We start from the raw sequence: 20,009 nt of genomic DNA on the forward strand, positions 1-20,009 counted from the left end.
AGGGAAGGGAAGGGAAGGGAAGGGAAGGGAAGGGAAGGGAAGGGAAAGGGAAAGGGAAAGGGAAAGGGAAAGGGAAAGGGAAAGGGAAAGGGAAAGGGAAAGGGAAAGGGAAAGGGAAAGGAATGAGAATAAGAAGGTTGGAACCCAAAGCAACAGAAGGCTAAAACATGGCTCACAGTGAAGAGGAATGATTGTCTGGAACCTACACAGACAATGACAAAGGAAGAGAGAGCACAAAGGTTAGACTGGACATGCAGGAGGAAGCAGTTCAGGCTTTCCCTTGGGTAAGGGAAAAAAATAGAGCATTCCTAGCAGATATGTCCAGCTGTATATTAGTTACATTTTGGACATCTTTCTCTTAAAAATTGATTGCTTACTACAGGAGAGAAGAGCTAAGCCTTGTCTACAAAAGCAATTTAAGCCCACTGAGATTTTCAAAAGCACCTACCTGCATTTCTTGTGTACTTCTCGTTATAAATATAGTCTGATTTCATTCAATATTGTAAACGCAACCACTGTTCTTGAAGTGCTGTTGCAATTCTAAAGACACAATGGTTAAGTGCTCATAATGTTTCTTAATTACAAGTTTTTAAACAGTTCTCAAGTGATAAAAGGAACAGCTGCTGTTTGGATACCGACAGAGATGTAAACAGCATTGCTCATCATAGGTCTATTTTAGTAAAATATGTTTTTAGGCTAACAGATAGGAAGATGTCAGGGTTACCTCCATATAAGAAAGGCCAAAATAATCCCCCACCAAAAAAAAAAAAAAAAAAAAAAAAAAAAAAAAGTTTCAATGATACTGGCAGAAACTGTAAAATAACCATAGTGGTGTAATGTGAGTCCTGCTAATGTCAGGGTGACAGGAATTTGGATGGGACTTTTTATTTAAGCAAGATTTATCCAATTTTTTTGTGTTAGGTGGCCAAAAATAATTCAAGTGGCTGTTCTGGTATAACTTGGGAGGCAGCTAAGAACCACATGCAATTTATCTCCTTTCACTGAGTGATGACCAGACTGTCTCTGAGCAACATCAGCCCTTCTGGTCTTACTGGGTACAAGGATGCACAACAATACGTTTCTTAACTTACACCAAAATCCTTCTAAAACCTGCGGAATTGACAGATCTGGTACTGCTAGAAGTCGTGTTTTCTTTTCATGTGTGAAGAGAGCCCTCTAGTGGAATATACTTTCAAATTCAATTCATGATGAAGAATAGTCCTTGTACTGTGTTTGCCACCTAAATTGGGTATTTTTCTCTCTTGGTCACATTTTGCTATGAAGGAAGTCTCTAAATTGCATATTTTTGAATAAATATCTAGGAAAAGTGAAAAGTGCCACAGCAATATACTTTGCCAGGCAGCATTGCGGTTTGGTTTTTAATATTTAACTGTTTACCATAGTCAGGATACTTGCAAACACATGGAATTATGAATTTTGCTGCATTTCAGTTGCTGCCGTTTTCCCAACACAATTCAGTCAGCCATCTGATATTCATGAACTCACTGTGGAAGGAGTGGTTTTACGACTACCAACAGGCAGGCCACAAGAGAGCTGGTCTTCCTCAAAGCACAGAAGTCACCTAACAGGAAGAAACTCAAGCAAGTGTAGCAGAAAGCCAGTGTGGATGAAGAATAAACATCTGGCTGAGCTCAAATGTGAAAGGGAAGCACATAGCAGGTGTGCAGGAACAGGCAATCCAGGAGGAATATAAAGGCATTGTGAGAAACACTTAGGAAAGCTGAAACAGTTGGAGTTGAAACTTGCTATGGATATTCTTTTTTTTCTTTTCTTTTCTTTTCTTTTTAGAAAAAGACTTCCACGTTTATGCTAGCAGCAAAAGATGCTATTGGAAATGTAGACCCAATGCTCAGTAGGGCAGAGGAGCTGGTGACAAAGGACGTGAAAAAGGTAAAGGTGACCTTTTGGCCTGTAAAATTTACTGGTAAAATTTGCCATCACACCTTCTAGCATAGCAGCAGAGCTGTGGGACTGAAGCATTACCTGTTGTAAGGGAAATTGACTTGAACCAATTGGATAAGCACAAGTCCCTAGTTCTGCATATAGTGCACCCAAAGGTGTTGAGAAAACTCACTGCTGTCATTGTAAGGCCTTTGGCTATCAGCTCTGAAAGATTTCAGGGGGTATGGGAGATTCCTGATGTCTGAAAAAAGGCAAATGTCACACCAATCTTCAACAGGAGACTCCAGATAACTAAGATGGTCAGTGTGACCTCAGCCTCTGTGAAAGTTATAGAATAAACTGTCCTTGGAGCCATTTTCAAACACACGAAGGAGATGACCGGGGAACAGCCAGTACAGCTTTATCAAGGCTAAACAACCTGACCATCTTCTAAGATGAGATGTTTGTTTTTGTGGATAAGGGGGGAGCAGTGGATTTTCCAAGACTTGGATTACTGTCTCCAATAGCAATACAGTATACAAATTGGTGAGATATGAACTGGAGAAGTGGATTTGATAAGGCAGGTGGAAAACCAGCTGGATCATCAAGCTTAGATTGTGATCAGCAGTACAAAGTCTGATCTTGGCCAATTGGAATAGAGTCATAGAATAGGATCACAGTATCAAAGAAGTACTACTGATATCGCCCAGGACTGATACTGAAACTAGCAATATTTAATGTCTTCCTTGGATGATGAGACAGAGTTGTCTGCTATCGAGTTTGTGGACAAACTAAATAGGGGGGAAGCAGTCCTTGTAATTGAAAGGTTCCAGGTTAGTGGCATGGGCCACCAGTAACCTCATGACAGCAGTAGTCCCTTCTAACCTAAATTATTCTAAGTCTGTACAACTGGCTACTAAACAGCGTATTTCCAATACATTCTTTGGTGGATAGATATTTTTTCCTGTGCTAGGTTACATGGTTCCTACAATCCTTTCACAAAAGGACTTTCTGAGATAGAAATCAAATAATTTTTTTGTGTGTGCTGAGGTTTCAGTGAATGAATATTACAGGTCACAGTGCACCTCTCTCTCTTTTTTAGCTTTCCGTAAGTGTCTCCCCTTAGTAAACAATCATTCAATACTCAAAACCCACCTGGATGCTTTTCTGTGCAGCCTATTCTAGGGAACCTGCCTTAGCAGGCTGGACTAAATGATCTGCAGAGGTCCCTTCCAACCCCTACGGTCCTGTGATTTAAAAATCATCTTTACAATTGGCATCCTTAAGTTATATCTTGCTATTTAGATTGTTATATGATATAATATGAAAGAACAGAAACTCTCATGGCAGCAATTCAAGCTGAAAATGGATGTTAAATACGAGTGAACTCGGAACTTCATGATGCTGACATTTCTCAGTTAGAATTAAATTTTGTATATCAGTAGTGTTATTTTCTCAGTATTCCTTAAGAATTACGCATCTTAGTTCTGAACCCAGAACTGGTTAAAACCATTAGATCAACAGTACTTTGAAAACATACAGACACAAACTCTTCTTTCCTTCAGAGCTTCAATTACTCCTATAAACACTGGCATTTGTCTTCTCTGAAAAAATGCACTAGCATTTCAGCTTTCTTTTAATTGAGATTGGTCTGTAATGCTTGGTTCACATACGATTGTTTCAGCACGTGGAACTGTGCATTATCATGTTATATCACAGTGTGTATACTGAATTCATTGGTGAGAGATGATTTTCCTAGGTTGATACAATGGCTGGAGACAGTGACATATAACCAGAAATATTACAACCCTCTTGGGAGACTGAAACTCAAATTCTACTCAACTCAATGTATATTCATCATGATAAGTATTGTGTTTTGATTAGGCAATAAAACAGGCTACAAAGCAAGGAGAGAAAAAAAAAGACTCTGCCTTCTGGATAGGAAGATGTATTCCAGTAAGCAGAAAGCATTTTTGAAGTTAATTTTTGGGTAAGAGCAATAGCTGTAATGTACTAGGTATATAGATAATGTGGACTATTATTTCAGACTCCAAAGTCTATATGACCCTTGTAGATAAATTATCATTCAGACCAAGTAAGCAGGAGTAAAACCAGAGTTTTACCTCAGGAAAAGTGCAGACAGGATCCATAAAAACCAGCAAATAAACTGATTTCATATGAAAATTCTCCTAAGCAACAGAAGAATGGATTTTGAAATAGACAGATAACTGGTGGTTGTAAACTGACACTTAGGTCACTACTGTGGGCTTAGTGGCCTTAAGTGGCCTTAGCCCTCAGGATTTCATTGGCAGTCATGTATCAGAACAGGAGATAGAAAGGCAGATCTCCTGGCTGGAATGGATTACAGAAGGATAACCAGTTGTGATCCCACTAATCCTGTTCCAGTCTGTCTGGGGATTTTAGGCAAGAAGGCTGTGACAGAACATTTGTTATTTGGGCACTGGCAACGTGGTGGATCTCTCAGTTTCAGAGTTGATTTTGCTTAGTGTTTTATTTACATGTACATAGAGATCATCTTGTATTCAATGTTTCTTTTACTTTTAGCTTACTTTACATATGTTTGCATAATGGCCAAGGTTGCTAAAGCATTGTCTCTGGTTACAATTCCCATCAACTGTAATCACTGTAATTAGTTATAATTTTTTAATTCTTTTACTTACCTGAGTATATTTTCCAAGATGAGGATCTCTCCACTGATTTGCAAGAGTCCTTTCACTTTTTCATCAATCCCCATAGCTTTATAGTTTCTGTAACATCAGACTTCTAAAGTTACAAAACTAAGGGAGAGAATGATATTTCTTCTGTCAAATACACAAAGGACACTTCATAAAGTGGAAACAGGAAGCAAACAAACCTGCACCCTCTTGTTCATAAAAAACGACATCTCAAGAGAGATTAAAACAATATTATTTGCATTAAGAGCACGATATTATTAAAATTGCCTGACATACTAAGTTAGAATATAAATTATATCTTACCTCTGTCTTTGGCCTGCAAATTAATATTCTAAATATCTTCCCTATGAAGACTTTCTTCATTCACTTGGTATCTTGTTCAGAAAACCAAAATGTAACGTTTTAGTTTATCCAGTTCCCTTCTCTTCATTTATCATGTTATCAGTGCTATAAATGTAAATGCTACAAAATAGGATTGTTCTGTATGACTAGTAAACAAAGCAAAACTTTGAGAGAAGTTACTCCAGTTAGGAGAGAAAATCTGTGAGGGATCTGAATGCTACTGAAAATATGGTTACAAATAAAAACGTGGCAACAGCTGAGCACAGAAAAAAAAAATCGAACGGATTATCTGGTCACACTGCCAACAATTTTTCAAATGAGACCTCACTTCAAATACTGAGGTCATACTGAGTCTTCATTTACTGTGTTTCTTTGTGCTGTCTGGACTTTTTCAGTACAGCTTATTCTCATCTTTCCAAACACCCTTTATTGCAGAACTGTACTTAGCAGAACATTCCTGAAGAAGTACTGGACATGAGATTGGCTTCATTATGCTTAAGGGAAATCTGGTTTTGTGCACACGTATTTCTAATAAAGTAATATGGCATGTATTGGACTATCACAGAAAGTCATACCCTTCATTCAGAAAATGTAGCAAATTAAACTGGATTGAATCTATTCATAGTCTTTTTTTATTACTTCAGAAGTTCACTTTTGCTTTACTCAGCATATGATCCTGAGCATGTGGGGCATCCTTCTGAGTAGTCTACACATGCCAAAATATCATCAGATCACTAAAAGCAAAAAGCATTCCTAGTAATGTCCTGTATCTCTTAGAATAAATACATTTTCCCCAATGGTGTATGCATTATAATACAATACCCACTTGCATACATTTTGATTCAGATACTTAGTTTACCTTAATCATCGAATCTTCATACTCTGTTCAGAATTCAGAGATTGTGTAGTGGTGATAATGCATGCATTGCAGCTGAAGCTCTCACACATTCAGAAAGCATTGGGTTAAAATTCACTATATTTTCCACTATATTCTTAGCCATTATGATATTTTTCAAATGCCTTACCTCACAAGTACAAGGGAATCAGCATTAATTTCTGTTTGTAAAGTCTGTTTAAAATAACTGTGAATGGCAAAAGCTGATATTAACTTTTATTCAGATACCATCTTTCACTTAATGATCTAAGCCCATTTACAAACAAACCTTGAAAATTATGTAATTATTGATCTTCCCAGTCTTAAGATTGAATAGCCTGGTAGTATCTGTAAGGAATCCAAGTCAGTGACGTCCTACACATGTAGGTAAATTCTGGCAGCTCACTTAGAAAAAAGTCTCATGTGTCTTGCAGGAAAAAAAAAAGTTACTCTTGCTTTGTATCACCACTTCACAGTGAATGAATGATGACAATAAATCAGAAAGATGAGAAAGAAAACATAATCTCTGTGGGCAAATGTGTCCTCAAACAGGAAACAACTATGTTGTGAAACACTAGAATTTTTCAGTTACACAGACAGATAAGGAAACCGATTTTTTTTTCTGCATGTTAAAAGCTTTAAAGAAAATTATTCTCTCATGCGATCACAGATGCCCTTGTCTGTGATGGGTGGCTCTGTTTGGAAAGCTGATTTAAAATTCTGTCTTACATCTCTGGGAGAAAAGCCAGACCTGTGACATGACAAATACTATTTAGAAGCAAATTTCCCCAAAACTATACAAACCGTTGTGCCAAGTTTTTGGCAGAATTTAAGCACCCAAGTCCAATACCTGCAACTTCAATCTTCCATAATAGAAAACAGTAATTGCAGCATTTCCCCAATATCTACTGCTGTGCATGAAGAAAAACATTCAAAAATCGCTCACTGAAGTATGCTTGTACACACAAACTGAACTGTTTAGCCTAGCCTAGGCATTATCTACAAGAGATAGAAATCTTACGTCATTTCTCCCAACTTTTTGTGGCTGTAATAGATATTCTAATATTAAAACAAAACAAATAAACAAACAAAAAAACAGAGAGGTTTAGACAGGATCCAACAGCTGTTGTATATCCTCAAAGGCTGCTTTGGAATAATTTAGCTATTTTCTATAGTGGTGTGATTTTTTTTCTACCAGAATTCAGCTCTAGGCAGCCCACAATATGAAAGCAGTTGAAGTGGTAAAATACATAATTTATCCTCATCCACTACAGCAACAAGCATCTTTTATCAGTACAGTTATGTTGAAATTAAGGAAACTTACTCCTTTAACTATCAGTAAAGGAAAAAGTTTGCTTTGTGTCTAGATTAACTTGTTAAGCCCAAACCCTACTCAGGAAGTGCTCTGGTTTCAGCTGGGACATGCATAAAAGCCTTCATTTAGTTAAAAGTCAACCTTCAGAAACTTACAGCTTAACGAAAGTGTAAATCTCGGAACAAGTTTGTGGTTTTCTTGCTCAGTAGAAATAAAAGAACAAACAAATTGAAAGTAAATAAAGTCCCTCTAATGACCCTTTGGCTCTTTCTGCAACAGTTTCACACCCAGAGACATGAGTGGATCAACCACTGCAATGTTTAGTTATTCTCCATAACATATTTGCTTTTAGAAAATTCTTCCTGAAGAAGGTCTGGTTTTTGTTTTCCCCTTAAATAACATTTTTCAAACAAACACTTAGAAACTCTAGGTAAAATTATTTAGTGGAGAATTAAAGCAGAGCAAACTATAATAATTTTGGTCCACTAATGCACTGCTTACCAATTTGCACTGCATATGTGATAGCCAGCATAACTCTTTTTCCTAATATTTTTCTGAGGATGTTTAGTATGTTCTAAGATACTTCATATTAAAAGAGACAACAGCTGGGAAATACAGAATTCCAGTTGTTACTACAAGCCAAATTCTTCTGCCTTGACTCCTATGCAATAAACCTTTTATTTGTATGATTACATACTGGTTTTCTGATGTGATGTGAACAGTATGCAGATGGATAGGACACATAGAATGCATAACTCACATTCCTACCATTTCCACTACCCATTATAGGGAAATAAATTAAAAGATGCTTATTATCCAAATCTAGTACTAAAACTAAAATTATTTGTTTCCATCCACATTTGGGTATGGTGTAAATTGCTGTAGTGTGTGATAGTTTCACAAACATGCTGCAGCTTATCTTGTGTGATGAGGAAGAATTACAGCCTTTCTTTGCAATAGGGGAAGTTGAAGCTTTGGGAAATTAACACTTAAGTGTTTTTAGTGCTGTACAGCCGAACTGCTCTAACATTTAAGACAGAGAAATTCCATATTATCTGGTAAGAAATAGGGCTCAGGTAGATACAGATAGAAGAGGAAATTGAACCTTGCCTCCAAACCTGATATGAATACCATAATCACTGAGATCCTCAGTATAAAATGCCCTCCTTCCTCTGTTCTGTGCTTCTTTTCCTTTAATTTTGAGCACTTGCAAATTATTTATTTGGTGAGGAGAACTAAGAATTTTGGTTTTTATAGTGATAGGTATTGAATGGGGTTAACTTCGAATTATTTTTGTTTTGCTTTTCTTCATCTTCAGTGGAGAAGCATCAATCAGTCTCTAAGTATCTACTGAGGTCACTGTCATTTCCAAGCGATGAGGGTGATATCCAAATCAACTCTTTACTCTTTTTTCATCCCTTGGAAAAGTTCTAAACTTCAGCCACGTGACTCTTAATATTTTTAGAAGAATTAAATCCTTTCCATTTAAATTGAGATAACATCAAAGTTTTATCCTTATTTAAGATTGAAATGCATGAGTCATTAATTTGGGATGGGTTTTTTTGGCCTACTTTTCATCTCTGAGACTCCACAGATAATCAGTTCAGAAACACAATTTTGGCTTTGTACTAATGAAGTTTACAAATTATCAGGTAAAATTACAGAAGGAAAGATAAAAATAAGAGAATTACAAATGAGAGAGAAGACATTATAACTGCAGAGTAAAATCAGTAATAAGGAAAAACACCCGGTAATTGAAGAAAAAAGATGAATTTAAAAAAACCCAGGCTTTGTTCCGTGGTGCCCGGTGGCAGGACGAGAGGCACTGTGTACAAACTTACACAGGATGTTTCCTCTGAGCACCAGGAAGTGCTTCAGTGCTGTGTAGTAATAAAGCATTTGGGTGGTGACCAGAGAGGCTGTGGGATCTCATTGGAGATCCCTGGCCTGGGTGGTCATGCAAACAGACCTTGGAGCAGATGGACTCAAAGCTCCAGCCACTATGTGGTCTTGTGTGATTCTGTGAAAAAGAACTATAGGACAACTACTTTTCTTCACAGAAAGTGAAAGAAAATCTGAACACATAAAATATGATGAAACTAGCTTAGTAGGAAACTGAATTGTTTGCTGAGTGAAAGTGATTACAAAACATTGTAGATTGAAGCAACAGTACCTCCTTAGAAATAGTTATTCTGTTAGAAGCTACAGCCCTGAAATTACCAATAGTATCATCTATATAGTAGACATCTAGGTATTTATTTCAAGTATTCGATCAATACTTGATTTGGAATGAATACTCTATATCTTAGTTTGCTCAAAATCTTAAAAAAAAAAAAAAAAAAAAAAAAAAAAAAGCGCCAGTGTGATTGCGAAAAAGAACAGTGAGGGAAAAGTTATCTTTTTGTACTAAGAAGCAGAACCGTTTTTTTCTTGACAGATTGAATATGAGAGCTTTTTTAGAATTCTTCCCTCCTGCACAGCACAATACTGCAGCTTTAGGCCAGGACAGAAATCTTCCATGAGGATTAACTATTAAGAGTAATACAATTTCTGCTGCTTTCCTGGTTTAAGCAATGAAAACATGCAAATAACAGAGATGGTATAAAGGAATAATATAATTCCACTGCTTTTTATTCAGTTTGATAGGTTTAGGGTTTTTTAATTGCTTTACATTCTAGGTTATCCAACCTTTGCTTTTCCACGTACTTCTGGCTACCTACAGGATCAAGGAGAGTTCAGGGCTTAAACCTTGAAATCCTTATGCATTGTTCCCTGCTCAGGAGGTACTCCAGCAACCTGAGGGCCACATAGATGATCAGAAGGCTGGAGACCCTCCCCTATGGCACAGGTTAAGAAAGCTGAGGCTCTTCATTCTAGGGAAAAGAAGGCTCCTAAGAGGACTTTATAGCAGCCTCCCATTACCTGAAGGGGGCCTCCAGGAAAGCTGGGAGAAGCTTTTTATAAGGGCATGTAGCAACAAGGTGAGGGGAAACAGCTTTAAACTGAAGAGGGTGGATTTATACTAAACATTAAGAAGAAATTCTTTACTGTGAGGATGGCAAGACACTGGCACGAGTTGCCCAGTGAGGCTGTGGATGCCCCCTCCCCAGAGGTGTCCAAGGCCAGGCGGACAGGTCTGAAAACATCCTGGTCTAGTGAGAGGTGTCCCTGCCTATAGCAGGGGGTTGGAACTAGATGATGTTAAGGGTCCCTTCCGACCAGGAAGCTGTAACTTCCAACCTAAATAATTTCCATGATTTTCTTGAAAAAATGTAATACCACCCTCTATGTTGCTTACACTTAAAAGTGGGAAAGTGGAAAGACCTTTTATAAACTTCTAAGGAGTAGTGAAGATTGCTGTATCATTCTTTTAGTGTCAGTTTTTCCAGCTAAAACTACAAAAATAAATATGATTTTTAGGTTTCAGTTTGTGTTTCAGAATGAATATTTATGAATGCAGACTAAGTTTTACAACAAAATCTGAGAAAATTGGCAGAGTGTGAGCTTTGCAGACATTTGTGCATTTACAGCTGGAGCAAGCACAGTGCAGTGATGCAACCGTAACATTAAAAATAAGACAGGGCAGCTTTAAGACAGAAACAGGAAGCTGTAACGAGAATCCAGCTGAATTCTGAGCTGGGGCACTTCACCGTGAGGCTGCAAATCAAGCAGATGTGCTTGCTGTGAATTGCTACAGTGTCTGAACTTTTGTATGCCAAAGGTGATAACACCTTCCTTTTCTGGGATTTTTTTCATTCTTTTATATTGTGTGTGTTCTCTGTGAAGGGAATGAAATGGAGAAGTTGAAGAAATATGCATTGCTGAAAGATGAAGATCAGTTTTATCATGAGGGAGCTGTGGAGTTGCTAGTCTTTAACTTTCTGCTTATTCTTACAATATTAACAATTTGGTTGTTTAAAAACCATCGATTCCGCTTTCTGCATGAAACTGGAGGAGCTATGGTTTATGGTAAGTATAAATTCAAGTGCTGGTTTGACATAGGAGTAGTTGCATATTTATAACCGGGCACTTGAGATCAAGTGCTGACAAAGCTCAGAAAACATGCTGAATGAAGTGCCATCAGCCCCTTAAATGTGCAGTAAAATAAGAATGTAATACCATCTCTTGTGCAGTAGCTACAGGTTGACTTGTTGAGTGAATACCATGAGCTGTTAAACCTCAAGATGTGCAGGTTATGTTCCTGTACATGCAGACTGCCATTGAATGACACTTCCTAAATCAGAGAATTTATTATTTCTAAACATTACAAATGCCTAGAGTTTAAGAAATTATTTAATATGCCTATTTTACACACTTGTTTTGTATAACATTCAAAGTTTAGACTAAGAAGCTTTATGAATCTACCCATGTTACCTGATGATGTTTAGATCGAGACTTTGTTTTTCCCCCCCACAGTGCTTTAGAAAAGCAGACTACGAAGAATGCCTCTCTTGAGTAATCTCTGAATGCTGTCATTGTACTGTAATTTCAATTTGCCTGTCAAGTTCTAATCTTCTTTTATGCTGTTTTGCAATATTGTGCATCATTTTCATGTGAAATCTTCTTCACTGCCCACCAATAAGAGTTACTCACTAGTTGTATAGTCTTATGTGTATAAGAGCTTATCATGCCATTCTCTCTTGCTACCATTTCATTTTTCTCATGTGTGATTTCCGATTCTGTAGCCACATGACACACATGCAGTGTATGTATAATTGTCAAAATGGAAGAAAAAGATGTAAATCTACAGCTCTGTAGAGAGCTCATCTTGACTCATCTTAATCCCAGACTGACTCATTCTTTACACGTTAAATACTTCAGCAGTGATACCAAAACCAATTTTGTTAAAGCTGCAATTCTGAAGAATATTTGTGTCACACCACATGCAAACACTGCAATATTTTCATTGCAATCAACTTGTAGACTATGGCAGGTAAACTAATCAACTTGTAAACCACTATTGTTATAATTGTTTGAGTGACTTCTATAACAGCTTTTCCCAGCTATTGTAGTTTCCCATGTGAAGCTGATAACATTTGCTGAAAGCTGATAAAAAAGAGGAAAATACAAATGGAGCAATATGAAATTAGACAAATAAGATGGGATTTAGAATTTTATCTTCTTCCACTTTGCTATCTGCTCTAGCTCCATTTTGCTGCCTGCCCAAAATGCAATCTACACATCATGAAGATAACCAGCTCCTGATATTCTTTTGATCAATAAAGAGACAGAGTTTTTGAATTATTAAAACAGTCATGAACTAAGGAAATGATCCTCATGGTTGCAAATAAGCTATTTAGACTTGCATTATTCATGGCGACCTTTAGGCATAGAAACATTTTCATTCATAGGATCTGGAAAGCTGATTGTGTCCCCTCCATTCGTCAAAATTTTGAATATGGGTTTGGGTATCTTCAGCATTATGAAACTGTGATCATGAAAATAAAGTGGAATTTTTGAGGTAATGATAGAGATGTTAGATGAGCTAACAGCAACTCCAGGAGAAAAATCAGTTCAGGAAGTCGTCATAGCACCAAGTACTGACAGTCAGGTAGATGCTGCCCTACTCTCAGTACAGCTAAACCTAAGTGACTTTGCTACAGCTGATCTTCTATGCAATCTCTGTCTTTACTATCAGAATAGTTCTCTTTTATTTATGTTTTGTATTATAATACACCTGCCCTGCAACTTGCTTTACTGCAGTCCATTGAGCTGTTTCCTAGATATGTGAATGACAGCACAAGAAGCCAACAGTTTTGCTTAAAATGACAAAATATTGCCATTTATTTGTAGACTGTGTCCTACAGTATGATGGATGGGTCTGTATTCCTTATCAGGACAGCATGCCATCAGAGGTATAGCAGTGGAAGGTATGGGGAAAGTGAAATACGAGGAAGACCAGGAGGAAAGAACAGAGATACAAACACAGGAATTTTTAGATTTTCTGCAAAATGCTGAACAGACACAACTTAGACACTAAGAACATACTAATAGTATATTCTGTTTAAAGTATACATACATTTTTCCCCCTGCATAAACTTCCAAGGTAAATGCATCCTTAGGCTGAACAGTTTCAACAACAACAGAAAACAACTTGAAAATATTTGAAACATTAAAAATTGAAAATAATTGATTTCTTAATAAAATCAGTGTTTTTACATAAAATATAGCTGCTCTATTTACACCAATAATCTTTCAATATTTACCAAAAAAATAAAAAAGAACACTTTTAGTTTAAGCTTATGCACGGTCAGTTGGGTTTTTTTGTTCAAGTACTGTTTACCTGTAGATACAGTGTATGCAGATATTTCAAGGTGTTTAGCTCTTTAAATCACTATCACTCTCAAGTTCTTCTGTTTCAGCACCAAATGAAAAGCCAGTTACTCACAAAAAAACAAAGAACGCAGACTTACTGTTTTTTTTGTTCACCACTTTGTTCTCCAAGATCTTGGGGGACAGGTTTCTCTGCGTATTGTAGCTTGCATTGACAGACCCTAAACAAGAGCCTCATCTTACTTTCTTGTTTCTGTATATCAAGGGGGCAGGTGAATATGAAAGAGTACTGTTGTGCTACTCTGAATAGAAGGAGCAAAATTAACATATTCAGGTGGTAAGCACTATAGTAAGCACTTTCTCAAACACGTTGAGAATGTACACAGAAAACCAAATAAGGTTTCAAAAGAAATTGTGCATGAGTATTTCTAAAGCTTGTTAGTCATCTCATGTAGGGCTGAATTTCTCTAGATCAGTAAATCATAAACCAGGTCTATTGCAAAATTCCCCATAGAACACATAATTCACAGTCCTTCATTTTAAAAGGGAATTGTCCAGAGCATACTAAATGAAAAAAAGTAGACTGTAAGCAGCCAAAGTTCTTATCCACCTCAAAATTTAGGTATCAGAGCTGAAGTGCAGGTGCTACCAGTTATGTGTAATTAATAGGTTAAAGCACCCTTGGAGGTAGGCAACCAAAATTAAACTTTATCAAAAACTAACAAAAACAAAACAAATCCAAAACATCCCAGCAATATGGTGACATTATCTGCTAGTCTCATTGGCTCTACCAATTAAAAACCATTCTCAGTTGAATAGTTCTCACACTAGGGAATACAGTGAAGGTGAGGCTGGTGGAAGGTGCACCTGCTTTTAAAGCTGTGTTCCATAGAACTGGTTTATCAGACTGAAAGGAAATCGTAATGACAAAGAACAGAACACAGTAGAACAGCTCTTAGTAGAAAGAAATGGCTCCATGTCAGAGGACTTTGAGCTGCTTCATGAAGTCTGGAAGGGATTGGAGGGCTGAGATTGGAGGCCTAACACTCCCTCCCCCAATAGCTCAATTCCTGGCAGGTATGCAGTGGGAATACTTGTTGAGCCTAGCCTCTTCTGGAGGTTCCCTTAATGTCCTTATTTAAAGTCCTGGAAAAAAAAAACAAAACAACAATCTTGTGTAGCTCAAGAATTTGGCATGGGTGACTTAGGAAATCCCTTCCAATACTCTTACCTGTGATTAAGGACTTTTTTTCTACTTACAGAATATGCAGAATTTAGAAAAACTGCATTAAATTTGAAACATGGTTCAGGTCTTAGAAATTGTTAGCTTTCTTTTATAGTAAAAAATAGTTACCATGGTATTTCCCAGAAGCTTTTTTTCTTTAAACAAACAGTAAGAAATATTCTACGCTACAGAAGCATGATTTCACAAAATCATGATTTCAGCTTGGAAGGTGGAGTATAGGAAAGACGACTACATTATCCAGCTACTTAGAATTGAATTATTTATATTAATAATCTGGACTCCTGAATTCTGTCATTAAAGAGATATTACGTAATAATTTAAAGAAGAAAGTGCATTCCATAAATGATATACCTACTGAAATATTCAATATAATCTTCTCAGATTTTTAATTTACCAGCATTTTTATCTAGGGACTTTGGCACAGTTATTATTACAGAAGAAGCAATACTATTCCACCACCTTAACTGATTCCTGCAGCATAGTGTAATGCCACAACAATTGTCTTTGTCCAAACTTTCCATAGAGAATTTGAAAACATTCTGAAGCAGCTCATCATTATAGATCCCATCTATATTTTGTTCACATCTAAAGCATCATAGAATTGCTTTAAAAGCTAAAAGGACTTCAAAACCTCATTGATACCCTAAAAATATTGTTAGAATGTGCTCTAATATAAATTCTTTAATATGTGTATGCTATTGATGACACACAATTTCCCTGTACTTTCATTATTGTTTCATTGTTTTATTGCACAGTGTATTATCCAGATCTGAACTCCATCTGAGGATAAGAACTAAACCTGTAGAAGAAAATCCAAAGGCTGACTTGAATGCCAGTTGCAAAGAATTGATCAATACTGACTGAGAATTACAACTACTGTTGTCATATATTTAAAACAATCATTTTCTGCAAATTGGTTTATTTATAATCAAGGATCATCTTGCGTGACTATGATCAACAAAGCATTTGTGTAGTAAATCAGATAATGTGTTTCCATTCCAGAAAATTCTTACAGAGGTAGCTTGAATCTGCCACTGGAGATAATGTCTGATAAGAATACAAAAAAAGAACAGTCCCTCTTGACTCCTAATCTAAATTTGACACTAAATTTTGAAATGTTTTTTCCCTCAAGCAATTTTGTTCAATTACATTACTGTAATGGAGAACGCTTTTTATTTTTTAAATTATCAAACAGAATTTGGTTCAAAGTACATGAACCAAAGAGGTTCTCTGTTTTTTTGTTGTTGTTGTTGTTTGTTTTTTTGAGGAATTCAGTCTTTTACTACAGCTAGATTTATTATCTGATTCACTACACAAATGCTTTGTATCTTCAAATAGCCTTGACGTTTTCTGCTGCATATCTCAATCCTGTTCCATCTGAAGTAGCTGACCACACTAAACAAGCATGAATGCACGTACATACAAAATATGCAATACAGATGTCATTCTGCTGCATCATCAGTCCAGGAATCTATAAGCTTGCATTGTGTCTATTCTAAAAGCCTCTCTTAGTGAAAAATGTGAAAATTACTGACACCTGACCAGGTGCTTATGACCACTTTGATTATCCACAGCATCCATGACATTACATAATGAAACTTATCTTTCAGATTCCTATCCGCTATTTCCTACAATTAATCATCTCCAGTAATGTAATCTAGATAAATAACAGTTACTTTTCCTGAAGTAATCACTCAAGCTCCCACTAGTGCCAAGAGAAAGAAGGAAATGTACCTCCATGAAGAAGTGTGGGAAACCACCAAGATCACAGCCGATTTTTTTATGCTCAGCATAGCACTTCAGATATGCATTCATGCCCCTTCTCTCAGTATCTATTGAAAGCACAGCATTTAAGTCAACTGCTGTAACAGAATGATTCCAGCAACTGGATTGCAAGAATAGGAGTACAGCTGAGGACATGGCAAACCAAAATCAGTATTCTAATGAAATTAACGTTTTGAAAGAATGTTATGGTCCCCCATAGAGTACTGAGTTAAGTGTGCATGTGTGAAGGTAGAAACACTGAGAAAATAACGTTCTAGCTTTAGTAGAACAAATCAGGGAAGTTCATTTTTCCCCAAGTCAGCCACTGTGCAGCATCAAATGCTTAAACTCACCTGAATCTCTTTGTTTTGTTTTTACTCTCCAGGCCTCGTAATGGGATTAATTATACGATATGCAACAAAAACATCAGATGTTGAAAATGGAACTGTTTATGAATGTGAAAAGCTGAAATCTGGGCCATCCAGTCTACTTATTAATATAACTAATCAGGTCTATGAATACCAATACAAAAGAGAGATCAACCACCACAATGTCAATGGTCACCAGGGCAATGCAATGCTTCAAAAGGTAAAAATGATTTTATTTTTGTTCTGAATTGTTTGAGATATTTCTTTCATTTATTTTATTTAGAGTCCTTTGCAATGTTGTGGACTTTCTTATTTTCTAGTATGTAACACTTAAAATATTCTAATTATTTAGTGTATTATTTCTCTACCTTTGCAATATTTGCTTCTCTTGATAGTCTGTTCAAAGAAAGGGCAGCAACTTAAGGAATTTATGAGTGCAGAGAGACTTTCCAAAATCCCTCTAAAACTTAAATTCAAAGACATTGCATACTCACATGCAGGTTCTAAGCCCTTACAAATGTCGTTTACAATATTTCAATATATTATTTTGATTTTAACAAGCATCATTATTTATCTACCACAGTAATACATATTTTTGTATATAGTAGCAGTTATAATTATACAAAGCTTTTAATTTACACTTAGAATGCAGACTGGGTATCTCCGCAGAATTTGGATTTAACCATCTGCTCAAAGCCCTTGCCTCATGTCCTGCCTGTAGTTGCTGCTAACTTCCTAACAGTGTAAGAGAGAACTAGACTAGACACTGAAAACTGAGAGCTGTGGTGGGTGGAGACAGGAAAGTCTTGTGGCAGTCATGCTAACCAGATTTTGCTGAGTCTTCATCCTTTTTCCTGCTGGTTGTGAGAGGTTTGTCTTAGTTCAAGTGTTTAGTTCCCAAGTCTCCTGTACTTCTCTATTACATTTGAATGTTTTCGTCAAACTTGGTACACTGAAGCTGGCTCATGTTATGGGAAGGGAGGAGGATTAAGATAGAGGTTCCTGTTGCTCTTACAGGGGATTGCCCATTCCTGTTTCCATAGTCCCAATTTGCAGAAAGATTCTTAAAAATCTCCACTACGAATTGTGGGTTTCTCTAAATCACAGGAGAGGTCTGAGCCTGCTAACATTTTCACTGTAAGAGGGCAAGTGCCTTATTAAAAAGAAAATAAGTTAAAAAAAGGAAAGAGGGAGACATTTGACAGCATTTAGGAGACAAAAGCAATGCCTGGCAGCCTTCCTGCCTGGCAAAAGCACTGATATACAAAACAGAAAACATGATCGCACCATGCTCTGATTTTTGTTCAACTGCAATTCTCTTTTGACTTCAGTGTATGAGTTTATTACCTGCATTTATCAGAAATAACAGGCTGCCCTGTGACTTACAAAGATATATCCTTCAAATCATTTTGAATGTAAAACATTCATTCAAGATTTCTGATGCCTATGTAAGAAATATTTTAACTTTTGCTGAATTAGTTCCAAGGTCAACATTTGAGTTTGCAAGTGAATTCGCTTTCTATCACGTGTTCCATGAAGTTAGCAGCACATTATGTGCTAGCAGGTTTTTTGTCAATTTGATATTTTTAAGTAAGCAGAATGGAAAAAAAAGCTGAGCTTTCACTTCCTGTTTATCAAATGAAGCTATCTGCTAGCAAGAAGACAGAAGTCATTTTCTGGCAGCTCTCACTCTTCCAAATCTAAATAATTGATCTAGTACGTGTAGCCTTAAAATACCACTTTATCTGAACAAAGGAGCTGCAAGCCGTTGCTCTAATTGTGTTCTGTCTCTGGTAAAGGTACTGAAGTAGCACAGCTGCTGACAGAACAGTAAGCAGTACATAGGCTTATTAAAAATATTTTCCTCTCCAGCTTTAAAAAGCACTCTGTCTATTGAAAGTTACTTGAAGTGTGGTGACTCAAAGTTGTTCTTGGTCACTGTGTCTGAAATCGAAGGCAAAGTTGGACAGTGTACTGACAGCTGCACTGCTGTTTCTAGCTGTGGTAGAAAAAACAACTAGTGTTTCACGTATATGGAATAGTATTAGATGAGGAATGCACTTTGTGTGAACTCTGGATGATTTTACAGTTTCGTGACACTTCAGTATTTGAACAATGGCATTCAGAAAATAAAGCATGAGATAGGGTGGCTGAAGAGTTCTCTGTTTTCTATGGTGTTTTGGTCTTTTTCTACCACTCTTAGGCAGTCTCCATTCACTTACGGGTAAACTTTGGTTAGCCTGGGTTTTACACTAATTGCCCTTTTTATGCTAAGCACTGATCCCACACTAGATCAGAAAAGCACAGGAAGACGGCTCTCTGAAGGTGAAGCCAGGTTGTTCTCTTTTAGTTTCTTGCTGAAGGACAATCCCAGAGCTTGCTACCAACTGGCAGAAATCAGTTTTCTCTATATGCAAGTAGGAAAGCACCAGGAAAAAGTGAAAAAGCTTTAAGTATTTCTTCTGTAGAGAATAAAATGAGGCTGAACATACTCTAGGCCAAAATCCTTACAAACACAATTTATTACAAAAAAAGATTATTTGCCCTGCATTCATACTCTATGATATTCAGTTTAAATATTTCACCTTGTAGCTTTTGATAGATTTCCCACCTAACTGAAAGAGGAAATAATGAATTAGCTCTATGGCTCTCATGTATTGATTTGGTTTCTCTGAAATTAAAGAATTTAACGTATTTTACAATGGCTGAAATTTAGGCCTTGAGAATTTTCCAAAGAAAAAATAGCTACAGTGAAATGGGGAGAAAGTTACTTTGGCTACTGATCTGCAAATGGACGATGTTCATACTGTTACAAGTAACAATCATGAATTAGCTTCTCAGGTAACGTTCATCTGACAGACTGTACAAACATGAGTTTTCTCTGAAGTTTTTCAGACTTTTGCCTGTCTTGTGAAGCATTCTTACTTTCTTAAGTATCAAAAGTAAATTTTACAATATTCTTTTTATCAGTTAAAGATTATTGTTAATGACACAAGACAAAATAAGCAGAGTCAACTCAGAAAATGGCCATTGATATCTGATATCAAACCTGTTGTCAAGGTATTGTAAACAAATTGGACCTCAGTCTATTTTCAACACAGAAGCAAACAGTGTTAATAAGGAAAAAAAACAAATACAGCCTGCTGTGAAACTCACTTAAAGCAGAGATTTTTATGCATATTTTTATGTGTTCACTGAAATTTAGTAATTAATCTGTATACAACATTTG

General features: G+C 36.6%; 1 protein-coding gene across 12 annotated transcripts in view; it reads left to right on the plus strand.

Moving 5' to 3' along the window:
- Positions 1-10,763: 10,763 nt before the first annotated feature.
- SLC9A9 (solute carrier family 9 member A9) overlaps positions 10,764-20,009 on the plus strand; it is a 199,222-nt gene continuing 189,976 nt past the window's right edge. For 11 of the 12 annotated variants that reach the window (XM_042820768.1, XM_042820765.1, XM_042820769.1 and 8 more), the window contains exons 1-2: positions 10,773-11,098; positions 16,798-17,000. In XM_042820768.1, the coding sequence (XP_042676702.1) occupies positions 10,924-11,098; positions 16,798-17,000 (378 nt within the window). In that variant the 5' untranslated portion in view covers positions 10,773-10,923. Of the gene's footprint in view, positions 11,099-16,797; positions 17,001-20,009 lie in introns of all 12 variants that reach the window. The other variant, XM_042820766.1, reaches the window with a different exon arrangement.

This window comes from Centrocercus urophasianus, unplaced genomic scaffold (genome assembly GCF_019232065.1).
Source record: "Centrocercus urophasianus isolate 14NV4802_14NV808 unplaced genomic scaffold, USGS_Curo_1.0 seq_19, whole genome shotgun sequence".
Classification (NCBI taxonomy): Eukaryota; Metazoa; Chordata; class Aves; order Galliformes; family Phasianidae; genus Centrocercus; species Centrocercus urophasianus.